Source organism: Scyliorhinus torazame, chromosome 12 (genome assembly GCF_047496885.1).
Source record: "Scyliorhinus torazame isolate Kashiwa2021f chromosome 12, sScyTor2.1, whole genome shotgun sequence".
Classification (NCBI taxonomy): Eukaryota; Metazoa; Chordata; class Chondrichthyes; order Carcharhiniformes; family Scyliorhinidae; genus Scyliorhinus; species Scyliorhinus torazame.
In genome coordinates this window covers 197,457,169-197,480,947 of record NC_092718.1, presented here as the reverse complement: position 1 = coordinate 197,480,947, position 23,779 = coordinate 197,457,169, and the positions used below count along the sequence as shown (strand labels likewise).

The following is a 23,779-nucleotide window of genomic DNA, read 5'->3' as shown; positions in this document are numbered from 1 at the left end:
TTCTCAACCAAAAGTTTTTATAGCCAGCGCCATTATTGAAGTTAGCTAAACTAGCTCTTAAACGAAAACCAAAAGTAGCATGGAGACCTAAGATTATCTCAAAGAAAGCGTTGAACAATGGTTCTTTCCATGAAGATGGATTTTACCCATGCTGCTATAAACATGGAAGAATCCTCAAGTTTGAATAAATTGAGAACATCAGATCCACAGTGAAGATGGTTGTGGATTGGAGGGGGGGAGGGACGCAAATGGGGGAAAGCACAACTTATTCTGTAGTAAAAGCAGATTAAAATACTCTGCCCCCCAAAAAAGGCATATTTGACAGACATTTCTTTTCATTCTGCCTCGCTGGTGGCCTTCCTTTTCTATTAAATGCTCCATTTCATGGCCGTAAGTGTGAGACTAAAACCAAGCCTGACTCCGCAACCAAACACAGCTGGTCGATAATGGCTGTGGGATGTTCGAGCATAAGCTGAACATAGCTTTCTCTGCTTCTACTAAGGTGGCACCACAAGCAAAATACACATCCAACCTTCAGCTGCCCGTCAGACACAGAGCACAGAGGCATCGCCAGATATTTCCATACATTCTACCTGAGAACAAAATGCTCTCACGTCCCCGGACAGTTCCATCAACTTCTGCAGACCACATGGTTTTATAAAGCTAATGTCCTTTCAATACTGATTTTAATCAGTAATTTAGGCTCCAAAAGGCACATCTGATTAATGCAGAAGGCAAATACCCCCACTGCATCGCAGCACTATTTATATTTCTAGAGAGCATCTTGTTCTTTAAACATATGTCTGTACTGTCTCTGTTACAGAGATACGCTACTATTTAAACAAGGCCACAGTATTTTGCGAAGTTTTAAGAGATTTGGAAATGTGGTGTTGAAAATCTTTGAGCGGATTATCTGTTGACTGCATCTGGGAACCACTATGTCCAGAAACTGAATAAAGTTGTATTTTGCTTCACTTAGCAAACCTATCTTTACATAAAAGCTGTCAAAAAAAACAGCATCGGCTCTCATCTTCAACTCTGCGTGTTGTTTGGTATGAATCTGTTCAGGTGTGAATCTGTGTGATATAAGGCAAAGCAATGATTCACATTATTAAATAATATACACTACTATTCTTCAAAAGGCTGCTGTGTGACTTTTTAACTTTTACTTAACGTGGCTCCAATAAAACAAGCAACAAGAAGCGAGTTATTAACATCGAGTCTTTGAAAATACTGCATTTCGAACTGTTTTTTTTAATTCAATTTCCAGATTGTTACTTTTCTTTAACACACTAACACTGCATTAAAAGAAAACAACCTTACCTTTGGGCTATGATGCACAAATACATTTATGACTGGAGTTGCGGTGCACAGAAAACATTGAAAACAGCACGAGTCAGCACAGAACACAGCACAAACAGCAGATTGGTGGAACAGTCAATTAGGTATAGACCCTCACCAATTCTTACAGTGAACCCTGCTTAATGCAGAAAGGGCACAAGAATTGGAAAAGTCTGAAAATGGTAAACTACTACAGTTAGTCAACCAGTGAGCTTTGCACAGGGTCTCCCTAGAGGAGGTCTATCAGTGTAAAGAGTATTATGTTGTTCACTGTGTAACATGTGTAATTCCCCACTTTGTTGTTTGCATATCCTTCCGGTTTTGACCTGAATCTCATTTTTAGGAGAGGGAAACAGAGAGATACAATAGCATTATGTTAGTTGGCTCAACGGCTGCAATCTCAAGGGCCATGAGATCCATTGGTCCACCCTCTTTTCCCCCTCTATATATTGTGAATTACAATGAATATTAAGCGTACTGACACTGGGGGAGAGTGTTGCTGTGTTAGCCTCTTATCCCTGCACTTTGCCTCTTTCCCAACACAATTTACTTTTCCTAGAGGCCAGATGGGATCAGGGACTGTGAATGCAACCACATTTAATATGTCCCATGGGGAAAATAAATCTCCTCTGGTGTTGAACCATGATAAAGCATCCATTTTCTATTTCCTAGTGCGGCCAATGATGGGAGAAGTGCGGGTTTGCATCATCTACATTTTTAGACAGCTAAAGTGGCTAAAGACACAATGAGCTCCCTGCCCTTTGTACAAGGCTAGGTATCGTAAAGATAATTGGCAGAAATGGTGCTCATCACTGGCAGAAAAAGAAAATCAATGGAAGAAATCTTAGCACTGGGCAACAATTGTAATTTAGAGCTGGGACACAGAAAGAGAAAATGACGTAAACTCACCACAAAAATGAAATAGCACTTATTTTGCCAGGAAACACAGTGCATCCACTAAATAACGCACTTACAAATCATCATTTTTAAAGGTTTCCATTTCTGATCGATGAAGAGTCCTTGAAACAAAACCGTTTTATTTATAAAAGTAAAGAAAATAGCAGAGAACACCCTATGGATTTGCTAGCATTGTATGTCGCTGTTTTGGGTCTAACTCATAGAATGAGAATACTGACTTTACAATGTACCATAGAAACCACAGCATCCACTCATTTTAGCCTGTGTCTATCTTCAAATGCTATAAAATATCAATTCTGCCAAGTGCCAAATACTGCCGCAACTTTGTACAGTGCACATGATGAACTTAAAATTAGATGTATTAAATATTGTTTTATTACACCTCAGCGGAACTCATTTGCCGAAAGCAATGCAGCCACAAGCTGAAGAACTTTGGAAGAATATTAGCCTGGAGATTGTTTAAAGGTTGCTTCGTTTTATGAATCATATACTCGAGAAAAAAAATGAGGTTCAGGCTATCCCACAATCCAGCCCATGCCCTTGACATGACCTGCTGATCTACCGGAGGTCATGTGGAGGACATTCCTTTCCCCTCCCCCTCCCTCAGTTCAAAGAGATGTCCTGGCATTTACGTTGAGGATATCTGCTCATTGAGACCTTAATGCTCACTAACAATAGTAGTCCATGGCCACGTGTAGGAACACTGATCAGGGGTGGCTCGACATTCAGTTCACTGTAGTTCCCAAACATTGTTTAATATTTCCCGTGTATTCTTCAATTAAACTCCAGGGCGAAACATTAAATGCTTCCACATGGTCTTGTCTCACTGGAGCTAAGAATGTGCTTACTTTTATGTAGATCGTTATAAAAGCTATTTTCATTTGCCACCTGAGTTCTGAGGGTGGGCAATGATGAGTTGAATTGGCTTGGCAGGCACTGATACCTTGGAGTGCACGCTGGAGCAGAAGATAGAATTAAGCAGTGCCATTGGTGAACTTCGAGAGCTTGTTCTCTAACTCAGTAATGCGCCGCTCCTGGGACTGGACAATCACCTTCAGCGATTTGATCTCATCCATTAGTTCCTCCATGGTTACCCGCTGAAAGAAAGAGAACAAAATCAATAACAAGCTGACACAGGTTAAAGCGAAACTTGCTCATAAAAGATCATGCTCCTGTAAGGAACAATGAATGCTCAAATCGAATGTCAGCCTAGCTGTACAGTCAACATTAGACATCAGAGCAGGGCTGGACTGTGATGGTGTGATAATTTGATTTTGGTCCAATGCATCCTTTCAGATTGATTTAAATTCTCTCTATCATCAAACTCATCGGCAGGATAACTTTTTATACCTTTCCAGCAATCAAAAGTTCCCTTGCAAGTCATTTCAGGCCTTACAGCTAGTGTTGGACCATCAGAATCTTATCTAATATATAACTTGCAACACCACAGTCATCTTAAAAGCCAAACGTGGATTTTGTGCAGGGTAGTTGTGGGTGGGATTTTTCGGCTGGCCCCACCAGCGGGATCTTCCATTCCCGCCGCTGGCAACCTCACGCTGCGATGAGAATAACGGGAAACCCCACTGTCAGCGGCAGGACTGGAAGGTCCCACCACTGGCCAATGATGGGTCACTTCCACTACCGTGCCGGGGGTGGGGGGTGAGTTGTGAGCATGTTTGTCATTTTCTGGCATAGCAGTGTTAATGATTTCTATCTTACATCCAGGAGACTTCCTAACCTATACAATATCTAAATGTATGACAGCGAAACCCAGAGATATAACAATAGAATTCCCTTGTGACCTGAACTGGATATTGTGACTTACATTTGTCTGCAGACATACTTTTCCAAACTGCCCAAAGATGGACTGAAACACAATGAGACAATGCCAGGCTGAAATTTACATTTTATTTTACGGGAATGCACAATCAAGGCAAACACCACTCGTATTGCTCTACCTCACTTTGGTTTTCGAAAAATGGGAGAAATAATAAACCACGTGTGTGCCTTATTCCTGTTGAAGGATAACTCATTGGGGTTTCTTTTGTCTGATCTTGCTTGCTGCACAATTCCTGACTGCAAAAAACTGACTTGCTGCATTTCAGCTCTAAAGCTGCAACTTTGGGCTTTGTCTTTAATAAGACACCTGAATGCCCACCCGCTCGGATATTGCCACTTGCCCACGCCTAGGTCTGACAACAATGATTCTGACAATATAACGAACACTTCTCTTACCCCTGGAGGTACAAGCTTAAAGAATCATCTTCTGCTATTTGCAAAGCGAATGAAATCAACTTGGCTAACAGGTTGGGGCGGAGACAATTGACACTATTTGTATCTGTCTGAAGTGTATTATAGGCCAATGGGATATCACCAAACATCAGTTTTAACCCACAATCTCAATAGCAGTAGCCTGGGGTGGATGGGATGGGGAGGGAGGTGATGCGGCTGGTGGGATGGACAGATCTTTAACTAAAAATAGCTAAAAAGACAATGATGCTTTAAGCACACGTACTGAAAAATTTGATTCACATGTGGAGTAACTTCGTCGAGGTCCTAGAGGTGGCTTGTTGTCCAACATGTTCTTCTTGGCAAATTTAAGTTCTCTGTTTTTAGGTGGAATGTAGCCATCTCTCAATGAGATAAGGATGGGATCTGCGTTCTTCCCTGACATCCACTCCTCAGCGTCTAACGCTGCATCGGGGCCTTGTGTATCTGGGTACAAGTCATCTTGGAAAAGATCCGACTACAATATTCATAAGAAAAAGATATATTTTCAGTTGCAGTGACCACGAGAGATTCATATTCAAGTCAGAGAATGCACATTGATTGTAAAATGCTCCATATTCAATTACACAGCTTTGACATTTTTGGCCAGTTTGAACAAACTATTGAATGGGTTGCCATATGGTGTCAGGGATGTGAATCAATTGTTTTAGTGGCCCTCATTCTAATAAGGAATCAAATTTAGAAATTGTAGTTCAGGCCAATCATCATTTATCTATCCTAATTGATCAATGAGTACAGACTTTAAAATGTTGAACTTTCTTTGGAAAACATAATGACCAGTGGTATGCTTGGGTCTCACGCGGCCTGAGTCAGAAGTTTGGGTTAGACAGGCATGGAAGAAATGTGATGCATGTAAATGAGCATGGAGTCAATCCGCTGCTGATTGCCACTATGAGGAAGGTACAGCCTACTAAAGATTGATGTTATAACCCCCACGAGACCCGTGCGGATGGCCCGATTAATCTCCTTGTGAGCCTTGTGGAGTACGTGCTCCCCCGCTGAGGGGCAGAGGCCCATCAGCGTGCTCGTTAATTCATTACCATAAAAGCCGACCCAGGTCGGAGCCAAGCTGCAGAGAAGTCCCGACTGGGACTGGGGACTGTTGCTTGTAAATACTTTCATTTTTTGACTCTCCTTTCTGGACTCCTCCATGACTACTGAATTGGCGACAAGGATAAAGCTGAACTTCAGTCGGCGCTGCTAGCCATCTGGAGCACGACCATCTCTTTTCATGGAAGAATAAGGTTTGCACCTTTTTGAAAATACCGCTCTTTGGCCAATTCGATGCATTCAATGTAGAAATCAGGCTATTTTGTTTACGGTGAACACTATCTTCTGGCCCCCTGTTGGGTCCCCACTTTCAGCATCATAAAGTACCCAGCATACCCCGCAGCCCCAGACTCCAAGCGCTCGAGACATACATAGAACATTACAGCGCAGTACAGGCCCTTCGGCCCTCGATGTTGCGCCGACCTGTGAAACCACTCCAAAGCCCATCTACACTATTCCATTATCGTCCATATGTCGATCCAATAACAATTTGAATGCCCTTAGTGTTGGCGAGTCCACTACTGTTGCAGGCAGGGCATTCCACGCCCTTACTACTCTCTGAGTAAAGAACCTACCTCTGACATCTGTCTTATATCTATCTCCCCTCAATTTAAAGCTATGTCTCCTCGTGCTAGACATCATCATCCGAGGAAAAAGGCCTTCTGAAAATCTAAATAAATCACGTCCACTGGCTCTCCTTTGACTAACTTGTTACCTCCTCAAAGAATTCTAAACAGATTTGTCAGACACGACCTCCCTTTGACAAAGCCATGCTGACTCAGTCCTATTTTACCATGCACTTCCAAGTACATTGCGATCTCATCTTTAATAAAATGAACCACTCCGACCCCTCGCCACTGGTTATCGTACTGTGGTACTGATTTAATACCGCTGAGAGGGTCCCAGGAGAGTCCTTTACTGAGTTTTTGGTGTGATTGCGCAGACTGGCAGAATTCTGCGACTATGGGCCATCTGTACCCCAAATGCTACGGGACCGCCTTGTATGCAGAGAACATAATATGGTGACCCAGCAAAAATTGCTGTCTGAGCCATTGCTGGAGCTGAAAAAGGCCGTCAAGATCTCCCTCTCACGGGATAGCACAGGGAAGGGAGTCCAGGAACTCCAGGAGCTGTCAGCAATGGCGGTAAACAACATAGGATGCCCCCATTCTGGGACCTCTCCCCTGGCCCGAACACTTTTGGGACCAAAGAGAAAATGCTGGAAAATCTCAGCAGGGTCTGGCAGCATCTGTAGGGAGAGAAAATAGCTAATATTTCGAGTCCAATTACTCTTTGTCAAAGCTAACAGAGAAAGTGGGAAATATTTATACTGTGGAGTGAGAATGAAAGATGAGTCATAGCCACAGAAACCCAGGGAAACCGGGTGCTAATGGCCACAGAAACCAAGGGGAAAGAGTGCTACTGGCAGTCCCCAGAGAGAACAAAAGATGTGAAAGGTCAGGGAAACTAACATCAGAGGGTGAACTGTGACAGATGGAGATGTGGGGTGAGGGGAAGGGGGAAGCAATGAGGAGAAAGGTAAAGGAAAGGTGGATAAGATTGTGTTGGGGGGGGGTTGTTAAATATATATTAAGAAAGAAAGAAATGGTAAAAGACAGTTAAAATGAAATGGGATGAAAACAAATGGGTTGAGGTGGGGTAGAGCTGATCATCTGAAGTTGTTGAATTCGATGTTGAGACCGGAAGGCTGTAGCCTAACCGGAAGATGAGATGTTGTTCCTCCAGTTTGAGCTTCATTGGAACATTGCAGCAGGCCAAGAACAGATATGTAGGCATGGGAGCAGGGTCTTGTGTTAAAATGGCAAGCTCTTCCCACTATCCACTGTTGGGATCAGGTCCGTTGGCCAAGAGCTGCTACTGCCAGGTGGGACACCTCCCAAGAATCAATGGATGATGATCCAAGGCAGTGCAGCACTTATGGCCGGCAAAACTGCAGGGATAGGAAACTACTGGTCAGCCAGCAAACTCACCACCATTCCCGAGGGAGATGCCAGCCCGAGCCAGGACCCTGCGCTTAGAATAACCTGCACGACCACAGCAATGGTTAGACTGCCAATAATAATAGTGCAGGGCCCTAGATTGTCTGCTGGACCATGACTGGCCACAACGCCTCTGGCGGGACTGGCAACAGATCTTCCTGGTGGGCACTGGAGGACTTTACGAAGGTTTGGGGAAGTACCCAGAAGTCTTCCAGGAGGGCCTGGGTAAAATTAACGGGGCCGTGGTCCAGACAGTCCCCGATGTGCTGCTTGCGAAAATCGAGGATGAACTCAAGCCGATTGGAAGGTATCATCCGGCCGTTACGGTTTGCTGATTGCGTAGCACTGGTGGTCCCTGTACTAAATCCTTCAAAACCGTACACCTGTGTGGAGACTATTAGGTGACCGTAAAAAAGGCCTCCCGCCTGGTCAGTTGCCCAATGCTGCAGATAGAAGACCTACACGTGAAGTTGGCTGGGGGTCATTCCTTTTCCAAGCTTGACATGAGTCGTGCCTATCTCCAGCTGAAGCAGGACGCCGATTCCAGGTGTTACATAACCATCAATACCCACAGGGGCCTCTATGAGAACATGAGGTTGCCATTTGGAGTGTCGGCTTCTGCAATTTTTCAGCATATTATGCCGTCTACTTGGGTGACCTCCTGGTCACCGGAGCCACGGAAAGGAAGCACCTGCGCAACTTGGAGGAAGTCCTCTGTCAATTTTCCGGGATAGGAAACCGCTTCAAGAGGGGACAGTGCCAAGGGCATTACGCCCTTGGGCTATCGTGTGGATTGGGATGGACTGAGGAGAAGATGTGAGTGATAAAGCAAGCTCCAGAAGATGAGATAAAATTACTACGGATGCTGGAAGCTGAAACCAAAAAGAAAATGTTGGAAAATCTCAGCAGGTCTGGCAGCATCTGTTGGGAGAGAAAAGAGCTAACGTTTCGAGTCCAGATGACCCTTTTACAGATGCTGCCAGACCTGCTGAGATTTTCCAGCATTTTTGTTTTGGCTCCAGAAGGTGAGACAGAGTTATGGTCATTCGTGAAATATTATGGGAAATTTATTCCTGGCCTAGCAATCATCCTTGCCCCACTGCACGCGTTGCTGAAGAAGCACCAAGAATGGGCGTGGAGAGCACTTTCGGAGGGCGTTTTCTCCAGGGTGAAGTAGCAGCTAAAGCTGTTTAGATTATTGACACATTGCGACCCATCCAAGACTCGCCTTTCTGGAATCGGAGCTGTGTTGTCCCAGTGCGTGATGGAGCGAAGGGAAAGGAATATGCATCAAGACTTTGGCCGCTGTGGAGCGCAATTATGCCCACATCGCAAAAGAAGGGCTGGCCGTCATATTCGTGGTGAAGAAATTTAATCAGTATATGTATGGGCGTCGATTCACCATTGTGACAGACCGCAAGCCATTGCTAGGGCATTATAAAGAGGACAAGGCGTTCCTGCCAATAGCGTCCGCCCTTATACAGACATGGGTCCTGTTGCTAGCAGCATACCCGTATCCTTCGAGCATCGCTCACGCATTCAGTTTGCGAATGCTGACACGGCGAATTGGTTCTCATTGCCGACATGCCCACCCCATCCCAATCGAGGGCTGACAAATTTGTTTTGATGCTTAACTTCATGGACACCTTGCAGGTCACCGCTGTTCAGATACATGACTGGAAGCAAAAGGACTCAGTATTGGCGAAAATTCACCACGTCGTCTTACACGGGGACCAGCAAGGGAAGATGTCTACAGAACTACGGGCCTTTGACGTCAAGATACAGGAGTTCAGTGTGGAAGACGGCATCCTCCTGTAGGGGGATTTGCGTCATGACCTCAAGCCAGGGCAGACACACCATCCTTCAGGATCCCGTTCGATTCCAGGAACAGTTGGACAACAGACCCGACTGGTTTCGTACCAAGTGAAGATGCGAGAACGAACGGCGCGGAAGCACCTTGACCATCTCAGGAGAGGGGGGCCAGTGTTAGGACACACCCCACCTTCTGGCCACACAGCCCTGGTACATTTGGGCCTAGGGGTGTCACCCACTGGGGGCCCCGAGATGCAAGAGTTGTTGGACTCCAACTCTGAGATGGAGACATAGGCATCCGAGGTTTCCACTGGCAGCCTTGGCAGGGAACAGTCACTTGCAATAGCCTCCCAGATGGCCATCGCAAAAGTGGCGTTCCCCAACATGCAACAACCCCCTCCCCGAACTGGCAGTCACTGGAGGTGTAGCTGCGGGGAAAGAGGAGCAGATGTCCTCCTGCACTCCCTTCTTCAGAGGGACTTGGGGGGGGGGGGGCGGGGATGTTATAACACCCCACGAGACCCAGGGGGACGACCCGATTAAACTTCCCGTGGAGTACGAGCCCCCACTGAGGGGCAGAGGCTGATCAGCGGGATGGTTAATTCATTTCCATAAAGGCCGGGCCAGGTAGGGTCCAAGCTTGGAGAAGTCCTGACTAGGACTGTGTCTGTTATTTGTAAATACTTTCCTTTTGGAAATAAACCTATATTTTAATCTCCTTTCCGGACTCCTCCATGACTACTAAAATTGGAAGCAACGTTTTCATTTCCCTCCGTGTCCCTTCCACTTACTGGCTTATCTACTGCACTGACCTTGCGAGGCACTGTCATCGTAATAGGTTCACACTTCCGTTCATGTAATTTGAAAAACCTAAAAGTAAAAAAAAGTAATAATCAGATTCTGTTAAACAAACAAAGTAAAATGGATTCCGTCACAAATATTATACAGGGCGCGATGGGGTGGGGGGGGGGGGGGGGGGGGTGATGGCAAAGTCGTCATGTCACAGGACTATGGGCAGCACGGTAGCACAAGCGGATAGCACCATGGCTTCACATCGCTAGGGTCCCGGGTTCGATTCCTTACTGGGTCACTGACTGTGCGGAGTCTGCACGTTCTCCCCGTGGGTTTCCTCCGGGTGTTCCGGTTTCCTCACACAGTAAAAAGACGAGCAGGTTAGGTGGATTGGCCATGATAAATTGCCCTTAGTGACCAAAAAGGTTAGGAGGGGTTATTAGGTTACGGGGATAGGGTGGAAGTGAGGGCTGAAGTGGGTTGGTGCAGACTCGATGGGCCAAATGGCCTCCTTCTCACAGTATGTTCTATTAATCCAGAAGCCCAAATTCATGCTCTGAGGACACGAGTTCAAATCTGAATTCAATTAATAAACATCCTGGAATTGAAAGCTCGTCTCAGGAACGGCGATCGTGAAACTATCATCGATTGTCGCAAGAATCAATCTGGTTCGCTAATGCCCTTTAGGGAAGGGAATCAGCTATCTTTACCTGATGTGGCCTACATGTGACTCCAGACCCACAGTCATGTGGTTGCCTCAGAACTGCCCTCTGGAATGGCCTCGCAAGCCACTCAGTTCGCTGTCCATGATTTTGGTCTTTGTGAGGTTTTGCAGGAAGGCAGTCCCTGCCAATGGCAGGACTTTGCTGGAATTGTTCTCACAAATGTCGCTGGCAAATCAAAAGCTCTAGCGATCTCCACTGCATGTTGACCTGTTTCAGAGCACGTTATAATACCTAATTTAACTCGAAGCAAAACTTGTTTTTGCTGTCTTTTCTCAATAAGAAGCACTTTGTAATCACTGCCTCTTTATTGGCTCATTATGAATGAATTTTATAGGTGAAATTAATGAAAAATACCACAACAATTCAAGGCAGTCAACCTGGCGATGGGGGATAACTATTGTTTTGTGCAGTTTACAAATGGACGCTGCGCAGTCAATCTGTCTACGAACGGTGGTGAGTATTTAATCAGTGTTTCGAGACGCCTGCAGGAGAGTGAAACCAAGAACAAACTGAAATATGGGTTGCTTCTAGTCTGTTTGAGGCTCATAACGATTTTAATAGGCAATTTAGCGTGGCCAATCCACCTACCCTGCACACCCTTTGGGGTTGTGGGGGTGAGACCCGTGCAGACACGGAGAGAATGTGTAAACTACACAACGGACAGTGACCCGGGGCCGACCCAAGATTGCTTGCTTCCCCATTCCACCCGAGATCCAGCTCTCACAGGCTCAAGATGGGAATTACGTGGGAACGCCCAGGCATAGGGGAACGATAATGCAAAACAGCAGCAACGCAATGCATATAGAGTGGGAGGAGTTTCACAGTGTTAGTCCCAGAGAGAAAACAGGGGCAGGGGGGCTGTAGGAAGACTTTGCCGTATATTCAGCCTCTTTAACAAAACGTTTTTCCTCCAGATGTTTCACGCCGTGCTCGTGGCTGCCTGCCTCTGATTCGCTCGTCCCGGGGAAACAAAATCATTGGGGTGCTCCTTTAAACATCACCCCAGCACTCTCCAGCACTTGTTCCAAGTCCAGTCGGGGGTGGGGGGGGGGGGGGGGGTGGCGGAAGACAGCACCATGATTCACAGAGGGAGCCCTCACCAAACTTCTGGATGGTGTCAAGCAAGGGCGTGACATCCTCTACCCACGATCGGACAGATTTGCAGCAAGCAAGGTCACAACCCTGCCTGGGGGGCACTGGCTGTGATAGTGAGTGCCAGCTCACTACATAAGAGGATGCGGCTACAGTGCAGAAGGCAGATGAATTACCTTCTTCGTGCAGCCAGGGTAAGTCTGTCTCCTGATGTCTCTCGCTGCGCCCACACCCACACACCTCAACGGCGATCTCACTCCCAGTCACCTCACGGGGTCCCAACACTGGTCGCACTGCCCTCTACCCCATTCCATTCCTTGAGCACCCCCCCTCACATGGAAAAAGTCCCCTGGGCCCGGCCAGTGGCACATGTAACCTGGTACCCGGGCACCTTGGCACCCAGGCTGGCAGTGTCAAGGTGCCAGGTTGGCAATGCCAAGGTGCCAGGGGGAGTGCCAAGGTGCCACCCTACCCAGTACCACCCGGGGGCCTCAACTCCCCAGTGAGACCCCCCGAGGTGCCATCACGACTGGTTACCATACTGGTTGAGACCTCACTGTTGAGGCCGGGCCCTGGGTGAATTAGGCCCTGGATGAATTAACCGAATGGATCATTTAAATATGCGCGCTGGATGTCACCCAGCGAGATCCAGATCGCGATGTGCTGCAAGATTCTATTGAATCTCACGAGACATTTTGAGCATCACGAATCTCGATCCAGGCGTCTTGTAATATTCAATGGACTCGTCCCGACATCAAGCCAGGCGCGAGGAAGCTGCTGAATCACACCCAATATCTTTAATTATCTACTTCCTTATCTACTTCATTATATAAATAAAATTTCATTGGCACAAACTTTTATAATGCTTCATTATCCCTTGTCGCCAAAGTGTCTGTCATTTACACCAGGACGTAAAAAAAAAATACCTGCAGCAATTATACACACTCTAACCCAGAGTTTTAACCCTTACTGCACCAAATACATATAATACAATACACTCAAAATTCCTACATTCATTACAATATATTTAAAGGGGCCCCCGAACTTCCATGGTGGGATTCTCCTTACATCACCGGTGAGGGGCCTGGAAATTTGGAAAACGTGATCTCATGGGCGAGAATCACGTTCCCGGATTCTTGCCGCACTTTGTGACAGTGTCGCCATTCTTGCTGACGGCTAAGGTGGGCTGAAATAGGCCCCGGAGCTCTAACTGGAGGGTGACGCTAACACAAAATGACTTTGTGTGGGACGGTGTTAAACGAGTACTTCCTGCACTTCTCGCAGTAAATTTCAAGTGCAGCCAAGGTTGAGTTTATCCATGGGTTACACAGGTAAATACGACAACCGCTATTCACCAGCTACATTCCACAGAGATGAAAGACATGTCGATCCCATTCTTCAGTTTTGTTGGTTTGAGGGAGAAATGCTGACTAGTAGAGATCCCTACTCTTCTTTCAATAATGCCATTGGATCTTTAAATGCACACAGAACATCACAGAAAAGATAAACTCAGTTTTGGATGACAGATACACCTTCCCCTCCCAGCCTAAAGTTCACAAAGGCCTTTGTTTGATGTAACAGCTTAGGCCAGTGCCTCAGTGTGGGCGGCTATGCACCTACACGATGGAGCACGGAGACAGTATATTCATTGCCTTTAATGATGGGTCTTTACCTGAGGAGCGCATTTTCTACACTGTCAGTCATAATCTCCCTCACTTGCCTCTAATTCCATTATTAAAGCAAAAAAATAAACACTCACCTCGCAATTTCACACCTGCTGACATCCAGGCCTCTCTTTGTCATGAAGCCCATTCCCCTCTGTGGCTCCTTACTGCTGAATGTGCTGATGTAATGAACATACGGAGCTTCATCCGTGATTTCAAAATATCGAATACTGCTATCGCCCTGCACACAAAGAGAAATAGTTTCTGTAGGGGGAGCACTGAAGACTGGACTACAGTAAAAAGGAATCTAACTTTTCCAAAACAGATCTAGTAGTTTTATTGCCATAAACCTCATCATATAATAGGTAGGATTTAGAAATATTGGAGGAATTCTCCCACGCGCCCGCCGATGGGTTTAATAGCAGGCGGGCAGGGGTGGTGACTTCGGAGGTTATATGCCAACTTGAATTTCCCCTGAGATCTTCCGCTGGTGTCCATTGTGATTTCCACCCCACTAACGGTGCGCAACTAAAAGCCCATTTGCAACCTTCCACCTACACCTGATTCTGTGCAATGCCAGCGGGAAAACAAGCCAGTACAGAACACGTCCAGAACATCATGGCATGCAGAAATCAGCACTTAACTGAAGAAGGCCTGGAGTTCAAGATGGAGGCCACCAGTGTCTCTGGATTCTGGAACATCACAGTATTGGATGGGGGGGGGGGGCATCTATCAGCTGGGCCTTCCAGCGTCAGTGACATTGAGGAGGCCCATCGTCCAGCCTCAGAGTGTTCCATCTGGGTCAGTGACGTTGGGCGCCTTTTCAATATATCACCCAAATGTGATGGCGAGATGCGTGCAGTCAAGGACCCCCCCTTACCCCCCAACCCCACGGAATACAGCACTAAACTGCCAGTTGCACAATTAATTAGGTTGGAACCAGACGATAATGGCTTTCCATCGGCCTCCACAGAAAACACCCCCTGCCCCAGACCCAGCCTCAGGGCTTAGTCCCAGATAGGAGGATTCCACCCATCTCAGGGCTTGGGCCCAAGATCGAGTGTTAGAAGAACAAAGCACTCATTGCTAATCTTTCTAATGCAGGATTGAAAGTTCCTAGATTGCGATGACCAATACTGTTGCACCTTAGAAAATTATTTATTGGATCTTTTCCCTCAGCATTGGAGTGGATCTATCCGAGCCGCACTGTAAGCAACTAATCTATCGGACCACACATCAACAGAACAACGTACAAAACTTGCTTTATTAAAATGAGAGCTCAGGAAACTCTTCACAGATAACACATGAGGGGAGATCTAATAGAAACTTACAAGATAATGAATGGCTTAGATAGGGTGGATGTAGGGAAGTTGTTTCCATTAGCAGGGGAGACTAGGACCCGGGGGCACAGCCTTAGAATAAAAGGGAGTCACTTTAGAACAGAGATGAGGAGAAATTTCTTCAGCCAGAGAGTGGTGGGTCTGTAGAATTCATTGCCACAGAGGGCGGTGGAGGCCGGGACGTTGAGTGTCTTTAAGAGAGAAGTTGATAAATTCTTGATTTCTCGAGGAGTTGATAAATTCTTGATTTCTCGAGGAATTAAGGGCTATGGAGAGAGAGCGGGTAAATGGAGTTGAAATCAGCCATGATTGAATGGTGGAGTGGACTCGATGGGCCGAATGGCCTTACTTCCGCTCCTATGTCTTATGGTCTTATGGAATGGAGTTGAAAGTGGGACCATGAATCCTGAGAGTTATTGAAAGCGCCTTTGGAATGCGGTGATGAGGAAATTGGGTTCTTCTAGATGGGTAAGGCAAGATGGGCCACCCAGTCTTCTTCATCTATATTTACGGAAACGTCTGGTATAAAATATTTGGGGCGGGATTTACCGACCTCAACTAGGCTGTTGAATCTCGCGAGAGACCTCTTGTGAGATTTGTGACGCTGGAGATGTCTCGCGAGATTTAACTGAACCCCATGAGACCGCGTGATCTGGGAGTGATCCAGATCAGCAGGTTTAAATGGGCCATGTTTAAATGGGCCAAGTTTAAATGGGCCATGTTTAAATGAGCCATGTTTAAATGGGCCATGTTTAAATGAGCTATGTTTAAATGAGCCATGTTTAAATGAGCCATGTTTAAATGAGCCATGTTTAAATGGGCCATGTTTTAATGGGCCATGTTTAAACGAGCCATGTTTAAATGAGCTATGTTTAAATGAACCATGTTTAAATTGGCCATGTTTAAATGAGCCATGTTTAAATGAGCCATGTTTAAATGAGCCATGTTTAAATGGGCCATGTTTAAATGAGCCATGTTTAAATAAGAATAGTTTAAATAAGCCATGTTTAAATGGGCCATGTTTAAATGAGCCATGTTTAAATGAGCTGTGTTTAAATGGGCCGTGTTTAAATGAGCCGTGTTCTAATGGGCCATGTTTAAATGAGCCAAGTTTAAATGAGCCAAGTTTAAATGGGCCATGTTTAAATGAGCCATGTTTAAATGAGCCATGTTTAAATGGGCCATGTTTAAATGAGCCATGTTTAAATGAGATATGTTTAAATAGGCCGTGTTAAAATGAGCCGTGTTTATATGAGATATGTTTAAATAGGCCGTGTTTAAATGAGCCGTGTTCAAATGAGCCATGTTTAAATGGGCCAGCCATGTTTAAATGGGCCATGTTTACATGAGCCATGTTTAAATGAGCCATGTTTAAATGGGCCATATTTAAATGAGATATGTTTAAATGGGCCATGTTTAAATGAGCCATATTTAAATGAGCCATGTTTAAATTGGCCATGTTTAAATGAGCCATGTTTCAATGAGCCATGTTTAAATGAGCCATGTTTCAATGAGCCATGTTTCAATGAGCCATGTTTAAATGAACCATGTTTAAATGGGCCATATTTAAATGAGCCATGTTTATATGAGATATGTTTAAATAGGCCGTGTTTAAATGAGCCGTGTTCAAATGAGCCATGTTTAAATGGGCCAGCCATGTTTAAATGGGCCATGTTTACATGAGCCATGTTTAAATGAGCCATGTTTAAATGGGCCATATTTAAATGAGATATGTTTAAATGGGCCATGTTTAAATGAGCCATATTTAAATGAGCCATGTTTAAATTGGCCATGTTTAAATGAGCCATGTTTCAATGAGCCATGTTTAAATGAGCCATGTTTAAATGAACCATGTTTAAATGGGCCATATTTAAATGAGATATGTTTAAATAGGCCGTGTTTAAATGAGCCTGTTTAAATGGGCCATGTTTAAATGAGCCATGTTTAAATAAGAATAGTTTAAATGGGCCATGTTTAAATGGGCCATGTTTAAATGGGCCATATTTAAATGAGCCATGTTTAAATGGACCATGTTTAAATGAGCCATGTTTAAATGGGCCATGTTTAAATGAGCTGTGTTTAAATAGGCCGTGTTTAAATGGGCCATGTTTAAATGAGCCATGTTTAAATGAGCCATGTTTAAATGAGATATGTTTAAATGGGCCATGTTTAAATGAGCCATATTTAAATGAGCCATGTTTAAATTGGTCATGTTTAAATGAGCCATGTTTCAATGAGCCATGTTTCAAAGAGCCATGTTTAAATGAACCATGTTTAAATGGGCCATATTTAAATGAGCCATGTTTAAATGAGATATGTTTAAATAGGCCGTGTTTAAATGAGCCATGTTCAAATGAGCCATGTTTAAATGGGCCAGCCATGTTTAAATGGGCCATGTTTACATGAGCCATGTTTAAATGAGCCATGTTTAAATGGGCCATATTTAAATGAGATATGTTTAAATGGGCCATGTTTAAATGAGCCATATTTAAATGAGCCATGTTTAAATTGGCCATGTTTAAATGAGCCATGTTTCAATGAGCCATGTTTAAATGAGCCATGTTTAAATGAACCATGTTTAAATGGGCCATATTTAAATGAGATATGTTTAAATAGGCCGTGTTTAAATGAGCCTGTTTAAATGGGCCATGTTTAAATTAGCCATGTTTAAATAAGAATAGTTTAAATGGGCCATGTTTAAATGGGCCATGTTTAAATGGGCCATATTTAAATGAGCCATGTTTAAATGGACCATGTTTAAATGAGCCATGTTTAAATGGGCCATGTTTAAATGAGCTATGTTTAAATGGGCCATGTTTAAATGAGCCGTGTTCAAATGGGCCATGTTTAAATGAGCTATGTTTAAATAGGCCATGTTTAAATGAGCCATGTTTAAATAAGAATAGTTTAAATGAGCCATGTTTAAATGGGCCGTGTTTAAATAAGAATAGTTTAAATGGGCCATGTTTAAATGGGCCATGTTTAAATGGCCCATGTTTATATGAGCCATGTTTATACGGGCCATGTTTAAATGAGCCATGTTTAAATGGGCCCCCCAGTGTGGACCAGTCGTAACAGCACCTCGGGGGTGAGGGTTCGCCCAGGCTATTAGAGACTCGGGGTGATCAGCCGGTCACTGGGCAGCGTAGTACCCTGGCACTCTCGCTGGCACCTGGGTACCTTGGCACTGCGAAACCGCACCTTGGCCCTGCCACCCGGTCACCTAGGCAGGGGCCAACTTGATGCCACATCGCAATGCTCCAGCACCTCGACAGCGGCGTCAATACGTTCCGGAACGCACGTGCATATAATTTGCATATCATTAGCTGGCCCGGCCCAGACTTCTCCAGGGCCTCAGTGATTCTCCGCCTCCTATGGGCCGAGTTTCCAATGGCGCGGTTCACATGTGCTTTCATAAATCGTGAAGCTGGCGTGGAGGCTGCTGAGGGAGAGAGAGGGGCTATGGAAAGTGTCCAACATGGGCATAGTTTGCTGACAGTTGTGCCGCTGGGCGGGGGGGGCTTCTGCCAGGGCTGGGCGGGAGTAGTGGGGGTGGTCAGGTGGTGGGCTCTGGGGTCGGGTTGGACGGGCACGGAACACCATTGCCGCAGCCGGCAAGGTGCGCACACTGCTAACAGCCCACTTTGAACCTAGTGCCATGGGTCGTATAGGTGTCCTCCCAGGTGACTTCCCTGCGTGCCTTTTGACCCCAGCCGACCCATCAGCTGTGTGGGCATGCTCCACGCAACAATTGCCATCTTGTTGGCTTTGATAAGTGTGTGTGTGTGCGGAGTGTAATGCGTATGTGCGGCTGCGGCCCGAGTGTTAATCACGGACCTGGCGAATACCAAACTGTGTTTCATTATTGTGTTCCATGCGGCACTGGTGCTCGCTCCTCAATGGTAGCGGAGTCGTTCCAGGTGCGGCGCCGGTTTTTATGGTCATAAAATTCTACGGATTCTGTGTTGGCGTCAACACTTAGGGCTGGATTCTCTGATTTTGAGGCTATGCCCGGAGCATGTGTCTAGTATTGCGACCAAAAAGTCGGCACCGCCGATGCTCCGCCCGGTGGGGGGGTTAGCAGCCGCGCCATGTGGACCCCCCAGCTTTGCCTGCCGATACTGATGGAGAATTGCCGCGCATATGCGTGGCAGCGTCTTGCAGCGGTCGTGCCGTACAACATGGCGGCAGCCGCACACAGATCCGGCCTGCCAGATAGTGCCCCCCTGTAACCCCCTCGCCACCCACGGATCACGCCACACCAGTCACCCCAGCGCCCGCCGAAGCCCCCTCTGCCAGCGGAACACAGTCCGCAGCTACCACGCGAGGTTGACGAAACCTCAGACCACGAGTGATCCACGCCGTTGGGAAGTCGGCTCACTGGGGGCGGAAAATCGGGGGAGTGCCTTCAGGTGCTGTCCCGAGCCCGTCCCTACGGCGTGCAGCGCACTCACCGATGATGCCGTTATTCGGACACTCCACCCTCTCCAAAGCGGCGCTGCCCCCGATTTTTGCATGAAAAGGGATTCTGTGGCCAATTGCCGACTGCGGTTTAGGTGTCGGCAAATCCCGCCCTGAGTGCGTGTGTGCGTTGGGGGGGGCGGTGGTGGTGAGTGTGAGAGGCTGTGTGTGTCTGTGATGTGAGAGAGTGTGGCTGAAGTTGTGTGTGGGAGTGAGATTGAGTGGCGTGTGTGTGTGCGTGTGTGAGTTTGAGTGGCGGTGAGTGTGTGTGTGGCTAGGTGTGTGTATGTGTATGGGAGTGAGACTTGTGGCTGGGGTGAGAGTGGGTGACAGAGTGAATGTGTGGAGTGGCCTTTGAGAGACTGAGGGAGTGTGTGGAAAGCCAGTGTGAGAGACTGGGGTGAGTGCGAGACATGAGTGAGCGAGTGTGTGTGTGTGGGGGAGGCGGTGAGTGTGAGTCAGCCTTATCCCCAGTCTCAGGTTTCTCACTCCCTCTCCCCACCATGAGCATGCGCCCACTCACACCCACCCATGTACACTGACCCTCTCACACTCTGCTTATTTTTATCACTTGCTCTTTATTTAACTTAACAATTTATTGCTGTGGCATTGCTGTACATTTGCTCAGCAATTGTATCTTTCCTTAAAACCTCAGCTTTTAAAAACCATTCAGTTTATTATTGTGCCAAACCTCATCTTTTCAATATTTGTTCATTAGCCCCTTGAATGAAAAGATCTGCAAATATGGCCCCCTGAGCAAAACGGTTCGACAAGCCTGAGCTTGTAAATGCAAGTATTTATTACTTGTGGCAACCTTCTTGCACACAGCAAGGTAGAACGGCACAAATAACAATGAGGTGGGCATCAGCTAATCTGCTCAATGGATGGTTGATTCCAAATCATTGGAATGAACGATTAACACACCAGTTGTCTCTCACCTTCCCACAGAGGTAGACTATGTTGGAGTCTGGATCATAAAATGGCAGAAGCACTCCATTACTCGTGTCCATTTCCTGAAGTGCTATCGGTTCATCAAAGGTTTTCTACGTGGGAGATAGAGGGGAAATATATTAAATTTAAACTCTGTGCACGCTGACTGTCCACGACCGCATGCACCAGGTTAACAGCATAAACCGCTCACGGCAAAACAGGCAATATGGGTTGGCAGGGGAGATATGGCCAACACTTGTGTGTCATTTGGTATTTCTGGCCACCTTCCAACAGCGAATAGTCAACAGAAGTCATTGGGCAGTTTTTGACACAGTGCAGAATCACATGCAGATTTGGAGGCTCCTGATGTCAGCTTTCACTCTAATTATGATATTGGTTCAAAGACGCTTCCGCTCATTGCCTACAGTAAACTTGTGTAGTGATTATCCTGAATTGGAGCCCAGACTTGACTCCGACTTAGCTGCCTCTGCGCCAAGTGGGAGCTTTATGCAATGCCCATTCCTGTGCTGAGCCTCGCCTAGCAGAAGCACAACTTCAATCGGAGGATGTGTGCTCCCCCAGTGCTTTCCTCATCCATTAAATTAAGCAGAGGGGAAAAGAAGGGACAATCTTGGCAGGTGAGGCGTCGCACCAGGAAATCGAGCGATGACACTGAAGTGTATTTACACATTGACCAGCTCAGCTTCAGAACCCAATAAAGCTCTCAGTTTGCTGTGTGGAGCACAGCCGGTAGTTGGTGCAGTCGACGGGAGGGAATTCCACCGGGGATTTTACGTACAGCAACTCAGCTAAAAGAGTGTTAATTCCACGGAGTGATCAAGCCAATTCTCCTCCTTTCTTTCTGTCTTACTCTTCTCTTTTCTCCAGCCACCCGGAACAATCCCTGCTTCTGACGGTGGGTTCATGGCCCATTCCTCCAGACTGCCATGAACACTCCACCCACCGAAAACCCCCATTCCCTCCCCAACTTCTTGGTGTAGCCAGGAGCTGGATTGTGGGAGCCAGCGGCTGGTTTAGCACAGTGGGCTAATCAGCTGGCTTGTAATGCAGAACAAGGCAGCAGCGCGGGTTCAATTCCTGTACTGGCCTCCCTGAACAGGCACCGGACTGTGGCGACTAGGGGCTTTTCACAGTAACTTCGTTGAAGCCTACTTGTGACAATAAGCAATTATTATTATTATTGTCCGTCCATGTCCCATTTTCCTTCTTTCTGTACTCTCTGTTTAGTACACCCAAGGCTCAGAATGGAGCAAGATTTGAACCAATATCTCGAGTCTATGGTGATAAGCATTGGTATATCAGCTCTGTACCATATTGCGGTGCTGGCACCATGTTCTATATTTTATTTTGATCCAAGCTCTGATCACGTATGCTCAGTGTCTTCTTATTTCCCAAAGTGTACAGGTTAGGTGAATTGGCCATGCTAAATTGCCCAAAAGGTTAGGTGGGGTTACGGGTTTTGGGAGTGGAGGATTGGGCCTGGGTAGGAATGCTCTATTGGAGCAAGTGCCGGTGCAGACTCGATGGGCCGAATGGCCTTCTTCTGCACTGTAGGGATTCTATGATCTACAGTTTCTAAATAAATGGTATTCACAATAGCAACTGGCTGACCAGCTCAATGGAAAACCATTCAGTTGACCTCATCTAACAAAATCGCTTGCCTTATTTTGAATGAGTTGGACTTAAGCTTTAAACACAATTCCTTATTTTTGAAGGGGATGCACAAAAGACAGAGGGCTAGGAAGTCTTCTCCCAGCAACTCCCACCGGATACCATCAGCTAGAAGGTGAAAGGGGTTGGGGGATGGAGTCCAGGGCTGACGACGCTTCATCGCCGTCCTTCCCCCTCTCTCAGTAATTCCGTGCATGGAGAATATCAACGGTTCAACTCTGGACCACTCCATGCCACCTATCGAATCATAAGTTTTTTTTTAAACAAAGCATGTGAATATTTTGGCTGCTTTCTTTAGCTTGCAATTAACTGCACACAAACATAGTTCAGTTGAAACATTTGGGATTACTGTTAGAGGTGGCAATGTGCCACTTTAGCATCATGCTCCTGTGCTAGTTCACCCTTTTTAACACAAGCACACCCATGCAATTCACACTTCACCGCAGAGACCAAGCCTTTGCATCATCCATATGGCAATCCACCATTAACACTGTCTGATTATAGTCTAGTAAGAAGTCTTACAACACCAGGTTAAAGTCCAACAGGTTTGTTTCAAACACTAGCTTTCGGAGCACTGCTCCTTCCTCAGGTGAATGAAGAGGTATGTTCCAGAAACATATATATAGACAGATTCAAAGATGCAAGACAATGCTTAGAATGCAGCATTTGCAGGTAATTAAGTCTTTACAGATCCAAAGATAGGGGTAACCCCAGGTTAAAGTGGTGTGAATTATCTCAAGCCAGGACAGTTGGTAGGATTTCGCAAGCCCACGCAAGATGGTGGGGGATGAATGTAATGCGACATGAATCCCAGGTCCCTGTGTGCGGAACTTGGCTATAAGTTTCTGCTGGGCGATTCTGCATTGTCGCGCGTCCTGAAGGCCGCCTTGGAGAACGCTTACCCGGAGATCAGAGGCTGAATGTCCTTGACTGCTGAAGTGTTCCCCGACTGGAAGGGAACATTCCTGCCTGGTGATTGTTGCGCGATGTCCGTTCATTCGTTGTTGCAGCGTCTGCATGGTCTTGCCAATGTACCACGCTTCGCGACATCCTTTCCTGCAGCTTATGAGGTAGACAACGTTGGCCGAGTCGCACGAGTATGTACCGCGTACCTGGTGGGTGGTGTTCTCACGTGTAATAGTGGTATCCATGTCGATGATCTGGCACGTCTTGCAGAGATTGCCATGGCAGGGTTGTGTGGTGTCGTAGTCGCTGTTCTGAAGGCTGGGTAGTTTGCTGCAAACAATGGTTGGTTTGAGGTTGTGCGGTTGTTTGAAGGCAAGTAGTGGGGTTGTGGGGATGACTTGGCAAGATGTTCATCTTCATCGATGACGTGTTGAAGGCTGCAAAGAAGATGGCGTAGTTTCTTCGCTCCGGGAAAGTACTGGACGACGAAGGGTTGGTTGTGTCCGGTGTTTGTCTTCTGAGGAGGTCGGTGCGGTTTTTTGCTGTGGCGCGTTGGAACTGTCGATCGATGAGTCGAGTGCCATATCCCGTTCATACAAGGGTATCTTTCAGCATCTGTAGATGTCTGTTATGCTCCTCCTCGTCTGAGCAGCTCCTGTGTATATGGAGGGCTTGTCCATAGGGGATGGCTTCTTTAATGTGTTTAGGGTGGCAGTTGGAGAAGTGGAGCATCGTGAGGTTATCCGTGGGCTTGCGGTAAAGCGAAG

General features: G+C 46.3%; 1 protein-coding gene across 6 annotated transcripts in view; it reads right to left on the bottom strand.

Moving 5' to 3' along the window:
• Positions 1-1,234: 1,234 nt before the first annotated feature.
• Positions 1,235-23,779, bottom strand: part of LOC140386853 (coronin-6-like) — a 339,560-nt gene continuing 317,015 nt past the window's right edge. For all 6 annotated transcript variants that reach the window (XM_072469624.1, XM_072469622.1, XM_072469623.1 and 3 more), the window contains 5 exons: positions 20,423-20,527; positions 13,779-13,924; positions 10,223-10,280; positions 4,775-5,005; positions 1,235-3,356 (listed from right to left, as the gene is read on the bottom strand). In XM_072469624.1, coding sequence (XP_072325725.1) covers positions 3,234-3,356; positions 4,775-5,005; positions 10,223-10,280; positions 13,779-13,924; positions 20,423-20,527 — 663 coding nt within the window. In that variant the 3' untranslated portion in view covers positions 1,235-3,233. The remainder of the gene's footprint in view (positions 3,357-4,774; positions 5,006-10,222; positions 10,281-13,778; positions 13,925-20,422; positions 20,528-23,779) is intronic.